General features: G+C 43.0%; 1 protein-coding gene across 3 annotated transcripts in view; it reads left to right on the forward strand.

Annotated features, from left to right (window-relative positions):
- LOC132452075 (dihydropyridine-sensitive L-type skeletal muscle calcium channel subunit alpha-1-like) overlaps nucleotides 1–12,450 on the forward strand; it is a 137,876-nt gene that overhangs the window by 65,591 nt on the left and 59,835 nt on the right. For all 3 annotated transcript variants that reach the window (XR_009524229.1, XM_060044442.1, XM_060044441.1), the window contains exons 14-17: nucleotides 851–965; nucleotides 1,427–1,529; nucleotides 1,618–1,687; nucleotides 1,778–1,910. Coding sequence is in view for 2 of the 3 variants with exons in the window: in XM_060044442.1 (XP_059900425.1) it covers nucleotides 851–965; nucleotides 1,427–1,529; nucleotides 1,618–1,687; nucleotides 1,778–1,910 (421 nt within the window). In the remaining variant the exon portion in view is untranslated. The remainder of the gene's footprint in view (nucleotides 1–850; nucleotides 966–1,426; nucleotides 1,530–1,617; nucleotides 1,688–1,777; nucleotides 1,911–12,450) is intronic.

Genomic DNA, 12,450 nt, shown 5'->3' on the forward strand with positions numbered 1-12,450 from the left:
TGTTTCTAAGAATTGGTTGCCTCATTTCCTATGAAGTACACAATATCTGAGTTATTACCAACCTAAAACAGTTACATCTACACGCTACTTAGTTGAGTTGATGGGGAATAGAGGAGGTTTTACTTAGTACTTCAGCTGTAATTCCTCTGTATTTACCTTCTTATTACCAGTGGTAATTACACAGTAATACACTATAATTTACTGGATAATTCCTCTGTATTTACCTTCTTATTACCAGCGGTAATTACCCAGTAATACACTATGATTTACCATGTATTTGCCGGGTAACTACCTCTGTATTTACCTTCTTATTACCAGTGGTAATTACCCAGTAATACACTATGATTTACCATGTATGTACCGGGTAAATACCTAGTAATTAGGGGACTGTAAAAGGAAGGGTTACCAAATGATCTTCTGGCCCATTACACATGACTTGGTTTACCTGCTGTGTTTCAAAACGTTAGTCCTGCAAAAATTCTCCAAATCTGACCTGAAGGAAACAAATATAGACAGATACAGACAGTAAATTACACATATCACCAGTTTAGTTTCCCAAGTTCACCCCACAAAATTCACTATTCCCAATATCCAGCTGAAATGTGGACATTCTGGTGTAAATTATTAAGGTGATTTATCGTAACAACTCCAGATGATTCATTTGTTAATAAAAACTGTTGATCAGACGCAACAGCTCCAAAAGCAGATGGTACAACACTGGCTCACAAATTAACTAAATATAGTACATCCATACGGGCTCAGGAATGCTTACAGACAACTGGGACAACGGTTGTCTGTAAACCATTGTGTGTAATTGTTGGACTTGTATTTGACTTGACCCACTTCCCAGTCATCCTGCTGAACGTCTTCCTGGCCATTGCCGTGGATAACTTGGCCGAGGCTGAATCTCTGACGTCGGCTCAGAAGGAAAAGGCAGAAGAGAAGAAACGCAAGAAAGTGCTCTCGTAAGTGGAGCACTGGTCCCTTTCCAGACCATGCACACATGCACTAATAATGCATGTGTTCACCTGTTATAAATATGTGTATACTGTATATATATATATGCGAACAAAACAATACACTAAAACAAATTATTTCTGGAAAATAATATGTATAGACATTAACCAATTGCGTACATAACTTTCAAATGTCCACATATCCTCCTGTGATCCTCGGTGCTTCATATTATCACGTCCAGAACAAAGTCGGGGCAACACTGCCTCAGTGGAATCAGCTGCATCTAGTACAGCTGACCGTCTGTGAATGCATTTCAGTCCCAGCCAAAGGTTAAAATCATTATTTCACTTGGTCAAATAAGGTCATATCTAATTATATCATTAGAATACACATGTCATGTTCATGTAGAAAGTAGGGTGCGTTTTAAAGGAATGGTGCAAACAGCCCGCTGCTGTGTTGTTTCCCTCAGGGCCAACATGCCTGACAAAGCTGCCGAGGAGAAAGCCTTTCTGGCCAAGAAACTGGCAGATCAAAGAGCCAAGGGCATAGAGGGGATCCCTACCACTGCAAAGGTCAGCCTCTAGTAGGCTTATAATTTTCATCTAAGACAAACTTGGATACATGTCGTTTTGGCTCACCAAATCACATCTCTGTCTGCAGCTCAAAATCGATGAGTTTGAGTCCAACGTCAATGAAATCAAAGACCCGTTTCCTCCTGCAGACTTCCCTGGTGAGCTCCCATTCCTATTTCAGATTCTTCCACTCAGATGGACTATCGAGAAAAGGTTGAGCTGTTAAGATGATTTGTTCCTCTGCCCAGGTGACGATGAGGAGGAAGACCCTGACATCCCTGAGAGCCCCAGGCCCCGCCCCATGGCCGACTTGCAGCTGAAAGAGGAGGCTGTGCCCATGCCAGAGGCCAGCTCATTCTTCATCTTCGGCCCCCAGAACAAGTAGGATATTATCAAGTGGTCAAATGATCAATCAGGGGTGGGACTATTGCCGCGTTTCCACTGCAGGGTGCGGTACGGTTCAGTTCGCAAAGGTGCGGTACGGATTGCGTTTCCACCGCCAAAAGTGGGCGTGACCCGGACTGAGCCGTACTCGTTTTGCCCTCGTTTTCAGTACTCCTCCGTTGGGGTACTGAAAACGAGACGAGACGCCTGAAAGGGTTCCGGAAAATTCGAGCTACACATCCCCTCCGTTGATTGGTCGACAGAAACGTCACTTCCGGGCGACGTGGGGATAAAAACAAATAAACAGTAGCCTCGAGGTATTATTCTTTACAATGAACATGTCGCGTAAAACGCTTGCTTGTGCGAACAAGGAGGTGCAGACGTTCCTCTGCATTCTTGGGCAGGAAGATGTTGTTTACGATGTTTACGTAGCTGCCGCGGCGATCGACATCCGGCCTACCATAAAGGGTACTGTCGGCGGTGGAAACGCGACCTCGGAACAGAGCTGGCCTATACCGCCCCCTCCCTCCCGGACTGAGGTGAACCGAACCGTACCGCACCCTGCAGTGGAAACGCGGCATAAAGCTGAAACATTTAGCATTTTACCATTTAAACGTTCTTCAACATATGAGATTTAATGTAATGTAATGAGGGGATGGGTATGAGGTCAGAAAAAAAAGGATCTACGGTTTTTTATTCGCCATTTGTGCATAAACCAGACAGTTCAAACACATTGGAATTCTTGTGCAGGGCTTCCCAAGTCAAGTACAGTATTAATACAAAGAGAGAGATCGAGAGAGAGAGAGAGAGAGAGAGGGCGCAGCACAATAAATAGTAATAATAAAAATATATAAAAAGTTTTAAAAATTGTGATAAGGACAAATTACATGTTGTGCATTGCATTTCAGAGAGCACCACAGTAGATAGTGATCACAATTTAAAATTTAAAAATATATATACATATTAAATTAAATTGAATTCAGCAGTGCTACCATACTGTGAAACCACATGTAGCAGCGTTATTGCACGTAGGAAGTGGAGGTAGGGTGGTGAGTATATATTTAAATAAATAAATAAAATAAAATAAATAAATAAAATACAATATTGCACATTGTATTTTTTCAGATGTTCTCTGTTAATGCCATCAGTCGCACTGTTGCAAGGAAGAAGCTTGTTGTGTGTGTGATGACACTGTCCGCTCTACTGTGTCTGAGTCTGTATTTGCAATGTTTGTTATTGAGTAGAGGGTGAGCTGGGTGGAGGGAGTCTCTAATGATTCTCACTGCCCTTTTCCGACAGCGCTGACTGTCAATAAAGTCCATGTGTGGTCCCAGTAATCCTTTCAGCAGTCTTTATGACCCTTTGGAGTGCCCTCCTCTCTGCCTGTGTGGTATTCCCGTACCAGACAGTGATACCTGAAGTGAGAATGCTCTCTACAAGTCCACTGTAGGCCAGGGTGAGAGGACGCTGGTTTAGTCCCGATTTCCTGAGCAGTCTGATGAAATACAGCCGCTGCTGGGCTTTTTTCACTGTGGCAGCAGTGTTTAGAGACCAGCTCAGGTCAGACATCACCTGCAGTCCCAGGAATCGGTGGTTGTCCGCCCTCTCCACCTCAGTCCCTTGGATGGTAAGGGGCTGTAGGGGGGCAGGACGCCTCCTGAAGTCTGCTATCACCTCTCTTGTTTTGGCTACGTTGAGGATGAGGTCATTGTCCTCTCCATAGATGAGAATATCCTCTATCACACTCCTGTAGCCTGACTCGTCACCCCCCTTGATGAGGCCCAGGATGGTGGTGTCATCAGCGTATTTGATGACAATGGTGGTATCATGCGTGGAGGCACAATCATGCGTGTACAGGGTGAAGAGTTTGGGACTGAGGCAGCAGCCCTGTGGTGAACCTGTGCTGACTATGAGCTCAGCAGACACCCGCCTCCTCACTCTCACCACCTGTGGTCTTTCAATCAGGAAATCTAGGATCCAGTTACAGGTGGGAGTCGGGACACCGAGGTCCGTCAGTTTACCAATCAGCTTGCCCGGGCGGATGGTGTTGAAGGCAGAGCTATAGTCCAGGAAAAGCATTCTGACATATGTTCTGCTGTTGTCCAGGTGTTGCAAAGTGTGATGCAGGGCTATGGCCACCGTGTCATCCACTGATCGGTTGGGGCGATAGGCAAACTGGGATGGGTCGACAGTGTCCGATACTGTGCCGTTTATGTGGGTAAGAACCAGCTTTTCTAAGTCATTCAGCGTGGATGAATTAGGCTTTTTTGGAACCGGTATGATTATGGATGATTTAAATACTCGGGGGACTACTGCCTGGGATAGGGACGGATTGAAAATGTCAGCATACACACTCACTAGTTGTTCCCCACAGGCCTTCAAGACTCTTGGATGAACGCCGTCTGGTCCCATAGCCTTATGGGGGTTCACCTGCTTCAGAGCCCTCAGAACCTGTGCGTGTGTAACCTGGAAGGCAGTGTCCATGGAGTCACAGGGGGCTTTTGAGGGAGTGTCTATGTTCAGCCTGTCGAACCTGGCATAAAAGTTATTAAGGCGGTCTGGAAGGGTGGCATCTTGGGTGTCTGGGGTCATCATGGTAGTCCTGTAATTCGTAGCTGCCTGGATTCCCTTCCACATGCTGCGCGTGTCGTTGTTCAGGTAGAGGCTTTCAAGTTTTTAGGAGTGGGCCCTTTTTGCAGCTCTGATAATAATAATAATAATACATTTAATTTAGAGGCGCCTTTCAAGACACCCAAGGTCACCTTACAGAGCATATAGTCATCATAAATCGTTAAAAAAAAAAAAAAATGGACCTCTCAAGGGCTCTCTTATATTCCTCTTGATCTCCTGACTTGAAGGCCTCCCGTCTAATTCTGATGTTTTGTTTTATGTCCCCATTAAACCAAGGTTTTTGGTTAGGGAATGCACGCACAGATCTTGGGGGGGCACATATAGACGTGCACCAGCTGATGTAGTCGCTCACAGTCTCTGTGTAGTCGTGGATGTTGTCTGTGGCATCTCTGAAGATGTTCCAGTCTGTGGCCTCCAGGCAGCCCTGCAGACTCGCCAGTCAGTCCAGGTGTTAACAGTTTTAATTGTGACTGGTCTCGCCTTGAGCCTCTTGATGTATGCAGGCCTTAGTATTATTGCTAGATGGTCAGATTTGCCGAAATGTTGCTATAGCATTGATCCAGTGTTTTGTTTCCTCTGGTGGGGAAAGTCACAGACTTATACAGTTTTGGAATATATTTCCGAAGGTTACAGTCTCCCAGAATGATGAAAGCAGCATCAGGGTAAGAGTTGTCATGCTCACTGATCGAGCCGTGCAGTTCTTTAAGTGCAGCCTCCTCATTGGCAGAGGGGGGTATGTACACAGCGCTCACAATTATGCATTGCAGTTCTCTGGGTAAATAAAACGGCCTTAGCCTTACCGTCAAATATTCCACGGTTTCCGAACAGGATTTGGAAATAATCCTGCAGTCCTTGCACCAGGATTGTTTGACATAGATGGCCGTTGTGATGGAAAATCTACATGTTGTTACGTTTTTGGTCTATCTATGAACTTAAGTTTTGTTACTATTTTGTGTGATGCATATATTGCCTGCCTTCTACTCTCATTTTGGGTCATCTAACGTGTGAACCTTCCAGGGTCGTGTGATGCGTTTTATTGCCTGCCTGTTCCTATGTTTTCGTGTCTTGTAAATCATCTTCCATGCAATCCTTTGATGTATGGGCCTGTTCCTTGACCCCCTGGCTAGCGTCAAAGAAGCCAGAGGGTTACATAGCATGGCCACCACCCCCTCCAATGGCATCCAGGGGAGCTTCAATTGTAAAGATTACCATCTGGTAAACAAAGGCTTTTTGTTTATTGGGGGACACACCCCCTCCAGAACCCAACTCAAGTGAATAAGAACTCACGACTCTGAACAATCGGTGGACTTCTCCCGAGCGTACCTTTAGAGTATGAAGTAACACGCAACGAGAAGCTCCCATATGAGGCCTCAGATTATTGTAATGTTTGCCTGTTTTATTGTTTGTTGATGCATGTTGTGATGTATCTTTGTTCGTACTTTTATTACAAATATATATGACCACTTATTGTCAACAATATTGTGTGCTTTTTGCATCTAAATATCTCATCTGTCTTAGACGCAAACTCTGATAGAGAAATTGCCACGACACCGTTCCACCTCCCTGGGTTTTACCGCTATCCCTAGCGCTCCGGTCCCCCCTGAAGACCGTATATCCGTCCAGTGTCACAGCCGCGTCAGGTGACTTTTCCCCCAGCCATGTCTCGCAGAAACACAACAAGGTGCAATCCTGGATGTCCTTCTGCGTGGATATCCTCACATGAAGCTCATCCATTTTATTTTCCAAAGACTGGACGTTCGCGAACAGTATGATCGGGAGAGTTAGCCTCCCTTTTGTGGCCAAACGCCAGAGCCTTCGCTGCACTCCTCCCCATCTACCGCGTCTCCGCTTCGGGCCGTTAGTGGGAGAGCTGCCGGCCGGTGGTTGGCATGGCGATGCGATGAGTAGCTCCGGGTAATCGCTAAACGTACTCGGGTCAAACAGGCCAGAATTACTGCACTCTCTCAGTATCAGTAAGTTCGCCCGGTCGTATGTGATGTTTAGGGACAGTTTGATTGCCATAGTCGGCACTAAAAAGCAAGAAAAACCTAAAAGACGTAACTTGACTATGGGGAGCTCCGCGACGTCGCACTCAGGGGAGCGCCATCACCGTGGCAACCAAGAAGATACTCACGGCGGGAAAAGACTATGCTACTACAGAGTCAACAATATGAAAATAAAGACACAACAACGTTGACTGCACAAGTACCGGTCCGCCATATGCATCACAGCTGCAACACCATGTCAATCTAACATGGTGCAAATCCACTGTGGGAAGCAGGAGTGCAGTCAGCCCATCGATAGTCAACGCGAGCAACGCGCGTAAGCGACGCGAGCGACGAGTTCATGGCGAGTGGATATTGCGAGTGGATAGTGCCAAACCTAAGGATAACCTGGAAGAGGCGAAGGAGCAGTCTAACCCTACGCCGCCGTGAGAACGCCTGAACTATGGTTAATTATCTGCTGTCAAAGCACTGATTCTGTTGAATGATGGATGCTTAAAATGTACTTTCAAACACAGATAAATGCGGTTGTTAATTCACAAATGTTTTCTGTTTCATCAAAGAAATTCCATTGTGATCATTTACATTTTTACATTGATTTATATATAAACTACAACTTTTGAAAAAGAAAGTGAATAATATAGCCTAGATAGAAAACAGAAAACGTCATAGGTCTGCCCTATGAAGTGACATCATGCCCATACAATCATCAAAAAAAATTTGAGATCTGTTTTAAAACAGTTTTGGTATTTTTGACACATAAAAACAAAAATAAATAAATAATGGCGACGGAGTGCGTATCCTCTCCCCACGGCGGCGGCGTACGTATCTTCTCCACACGTGCATTTCACACAATGTTATCCTTCTCCTGGTAATCCTGGCACTATCCACTCGCCATAAGTGGATAGTGAATTTTAAGCATCCATAATTCAACAGAATCTGTGCTTTGACAGCAGATAATTAACCATACAAATGTTGAATTTGAGAAGGCAAGAAAGAAGAAAAACATTATTGGCCGGATAGAAGACTTGATTGTAGAGTCACTAGTTGTAGGCCAACATGTATTATTTTGGCAGACGGCCAAACAAAAGCTTTGATTGTAGTCATCCAATAAGAGTCTGGCAAAGCATAAAAACGTGGCACTGGAACATTCTTTATTTAAAGAAGATGCAAAAAAATAGTGTTGGCTTACATTAAGCTTACCCAAAACAGGGGGACTGGATGATTCCTGAAATCATGGAATCACTTAATGATTCATAGGTGGTGTGAAGTGGCAACTTCAGAATTAGTGCAAACGTGTTTGCTTCCGGGAAAACAGTGCCAGTGTGCAAAAAGTTTAATGTTGGCTCTCCTGGGAATCGTAGGGGAGGAACTCTGTCCGCCCCAGTGACAAACATGAGGAGCCGGTTCAGCGTCACTCTGTTCTCCGCCACCAATACAGCATCTCAGCCTGCAATGTAAAAGATAGGACTTAAGTCAATATAATGACTCAAGGCAAATGTTTTTGTACACTTCACCTAGCCGAAATAATCATTACAGATATATATATCAACCTAAAAATATCAAATGAATGCACAATGTTTATATTTGATATTGGGATCTTACATGAATAGGTCACATATTTTTTAACAAACCAAAAATGAAATGATCCCAGAAATCCCACCAAAAATGGGATTTCTGTGACCTACACTTTTTTTTATGGACCAAAATGTCTGACGGGATAAAAGAAAGACAGAGGTCTGTACACCGCTAGGCTCCCTATGAACAACTCAGTTAAGAAGGCAATCTTTCGGGCGCTCCGGTGGCGTAGTGGATAGAGCGCGTACCATATTGGCTCTGGTGTTCGTTGCAGTGGGCGCAACGTTTGATCAAACTTAAACGTCCTCAGGCACAGTTGGTTGCCAAGCCTTATTTCATCAATTCCCATTTTTCATTTCAAGTTACCAAAGTATGCATACCTTCCACATTGATGAGCCTGTCCCTCCAGTACACAAGAAATGGAAGAAATTCCATTTATGCCCATGTACTTTCACCATACATAACTATATAAAAAATCTAAGGGCCTGCAGGAAAATATAAATTTAGTACGCAAAAATAAACTTTGACGGAAAGTCCAACTTAAGATAATGTTTCTGATTGTGCTTCAGCTTCAGATGCCGCCAAGAGGGGTCTCTGGTCGTAATCAGTCGCAAGTCCGTCCCTGACCAATCAGCATTCATTAGCAGAATGCTAGCGTGTACGGCCAACAACGGCCCAAACTGTAAGAAATCGAAAGGACATAAGTACTCATTCATTCGACTTTTGAACTATAATCTATGAACTTGCGGAATCTACAATAAAATTTGCGATATTTCAACGACAAGCAGGTGAAAGAGACATATTTAGCCGTCTAGCCCCATTGACTCCCATTCAATCTGGACTCGCCCGCGATCACCCCCAGTGGATGTCTAATGGAACTACAACCATGATTGGTACAATGGGGCGTATAGGAAGTGCCCAGGCTCTTCGTAGACGGGCTCTGGCGGAAGATAAGTGCATTTTATTCATGATTTTATTGCCCCTTTTACATTGGCGGCTGCAATGCAGGAAGCGCAGAGATAGGCGGTGGGATGTGCGCCCTTTAAATACCACATGAGATCAGGATGGGGAATTTGTTTCTCTGGTTCTTCCAATGCGAAGCCTGGACGAGGAGAGGCATTTCCAGTATTTTTCGGATGTCGGCGCCAAAGTTTGATGATCTCCTTTCGCGAGTCATCCGATATCTTCCTGACTCTCACCAAAACCGGCCCTTGTCAGGGAGCAGCTGGCAGATTTTATTTTGTCAGATGCTGGTGTGTTTCCCCACCAGTACAATGTGCTGCGATTGGGTATGCGCACTGACCAATAAATGTATTTACTGGAGCTGTCAAGCGATTAAAATATTTAATCGTGATTAATCGCATTGATGTCATAGTTAACTCACGATTAATCGCAAATTATTTTTCTATGCTAAATATCCCTTGATTTCTTTGTCCCATAATTCTTCTCATTTTAATTCTCTTATCAACATGGTGAAGTGCATCGGCTTGCCTTGTGCAAATGATTTTTTATTGATAACAACATTGGCATATACTGATCAAAACAGGACGATACAAAAAAAGAGCCTATAGTGCAATTAAACGACTGCTTTGAACAAATGTCATTTGAACATAGCAGTCAGGCTACTGCTTCTTTGTTTTGAGCCAAAGAAAAAAATTATTATTATTATTTATTTTTTTTTATAAAATAATTGCGTTAATCGCGCGATAAATTTTTTAACGCCGTTAAAATTGGTTTGCGTTAACGCCGTTAATAACGCGTTTAACTGACAGCTCTAGTATTTACATTGGTCCCTTGGAAGCATGACTTTTGATTCATTAGTTATCACATTACACAAGTTAACTAATTTGGTTTACGTCAAACTCATTAATTCATATCCATATAAAATGTTTATACAACAAGCTACTGCCTTGACAGATGAATTTATTATTTAAGTGTATTATAGGCCCTATAGCCAAAGCTATAGCGCATAATGTCCACAGAAATTATATGGTAGGAAACATTATTAGAGAAAAGGGGTTTATTCATCAAATACAGAAACTGACCCACCATACATGCACACATTTTTCATTCACTACACACTCACGGTTTCACTCAAAGAGGCTACTGAACTTATGTTTCACACAGAACATGAACACTTATGTTTCACACAGAACGTGAACACAAAACATTACGTAATTAATTCAAATAGGCGAACACTGAAACAAATAAGGCCAGTAATAGAACGAATATCGGGTGACAAGAAGATCATTAAAATGGCTCATAATCCCGCATCAGCTGTTTGATGTCGCGCGTCAAAATAGCACTTTGCCCCTGTGGAAGGGTTCGCATAAATTGGCACAGGTAAGCCTAATTAGCAAAAGAGACGTGAATGTCATGAAATAATGTACAATATTTGCATGACATTCACGTTCCCTCATCCTTTCAAATTTTCTTCTGTAATATAACCTTACCTATAGTTGAAATAATGTACAATATTTGCAGTATCGCCCCCACCGACGACGCATAGTATTGCATGGATCGGCGCGTCGCTTATCAAAAATTGGGAGGATGCGTTGTGCTACGCGTCGACGCATAATGACGGCCGAAGCGTAGCCTTCTGGACGCGTATGCGTAGCGATGCGTTGACTATGTAACGACCTTAGGCCTGTACATTAGAAGACTTCATGCTCTTGATGGAGAGGACTGAAGAGCGTTGTAGTACTGTACAATCCTAAACCAACGTAGAAGTACCTCCACTAGGCGGCTAGGCTAATGCAAACGTTGTTTTGCAACGTCTCGCATGATAAGTGTTGAGGCAAACCCAACAATGTCTCCCCATAATGACAATCGCAGATGTGGTCTCTGCTGGTTCTGGGGAGTGAAGCCACAGCCACAGGCTTATGGATTACTTTATGGTATTATTGGAAGGACTTGAACCCTGCTTCATCTTCTTTCTTTTTTTTTTTACCACTTTGTTTATTGATTTTTCACAATGTAGCAAAACATCATTTTACAAATGTAACAATTTTTATTTTATTTTTTTATCCCCAAAAACAAACAGACAAACATAAATCAATAATCAATAATTATTATAATAACAATAAAACAAACAATGACAACAACAACAACAACCACAACAACAACAAAAAAAGAAAAAAGTGTGTGCACAGTTTGGAGTTATTGGGATCCATGGCAAAATAAAAGTGAAAAGAAAAAAGAAATGTGTACATCGTTACAGCTGGTCAAGCAGGTATGTAATGAAAGGCTGCCAAACATTGCTAAAATTGTCCTTTGAACCCTTTAAAGCAAATCTTAACTTTTCAAGCTTCAGAAATTGTAGTGTGTCCCTAATCCAGTGTTTAAAGGAGGGTGGAGTAGCCTGCTTCCAATTAAGTAGAATTAATCTTCTGGCTATAAGAGTGACAAAGGCAATGCAGTTTGATTGTGCTCTAAAAAGATTATCACCCTCACATTGAATACCAAAAACGGCTGTAAGAGGGTTTGGAGCTATTGGTCTCTTAAGTATCTTGGATAGAGCGTCAAAAATAGAGGACCAGTAACTAACAAGTTTCGGGCAAAGCCAGAACATATGAGCTAGTGTTGCAGGTGAATTTTTACATCTGTTGCATGAACTATCACTTGATGGATACATTTTTGAGATTCTGGCTTTAGAGAGATGGAGTCTGTGTGCCACTTTAAACTGGATCAAGCCATGTCTGGCACATATAGATGAAGAATGTATTCTTAAAAAAACATTCAACCACTCAACATCTGTAAATTGTACATTCAGCCTGCCACGCCGCTCTCAATGCATCCAGAGACTCTGATTGCACAGAAGAAAGTTTTGTATATATAACAGATATTGTGCCCCTGAGCTCTGGGTCTGCTGGAAAGAGACTATCCATAGGTTGAGGTTCGGGATTTTAGGGAACATTCCTGTATTGTTACGTGCCCAGTCCCTAACCTGTAAATAACTAAAGAAATGAACATTCCGAAGATTAAATTTAGTTTTGAGCTGTTCGAATGAAGCAAAAACACCTGTTATGTACATATCTTTAAATGAGATAATACCCTTCTTTTGCCAGGCCGAGAAATAGTCATTATGAAATGAAGGGGCAAATCGATGATTAGACGCAATTGGGGCCCAGAGCGAGCCAGCCTGCCAACCAAAGTGTCGTCGCACTTGAGCCCATATGCGTAAAGACTGATGTACTAAGGGGGCACTTGAAACATAGCTTGGAGTGAAAGGCATTGCAGAATACAATAAAGCAGGGAGGGACGATGGCAAGCAGGCAGTTGTCTCTATCTGAACCCAGGTAGGAGTCTCATTGTCGATGTAGTTT

This window comes from Gadus macrocephalus, chromosome 23, assembly GCF_031168955.1.
Source record: "Gadus macrocephalus chromosome 23, ASM3116895v1".
Classification (NCBI taxonomy): domain Eukaryota; kingdom Metazoa; phylum Chordata; class Actinopteri; order Gadiformes; family Gadidae; genus Gadus; species Gadus macrocephalus.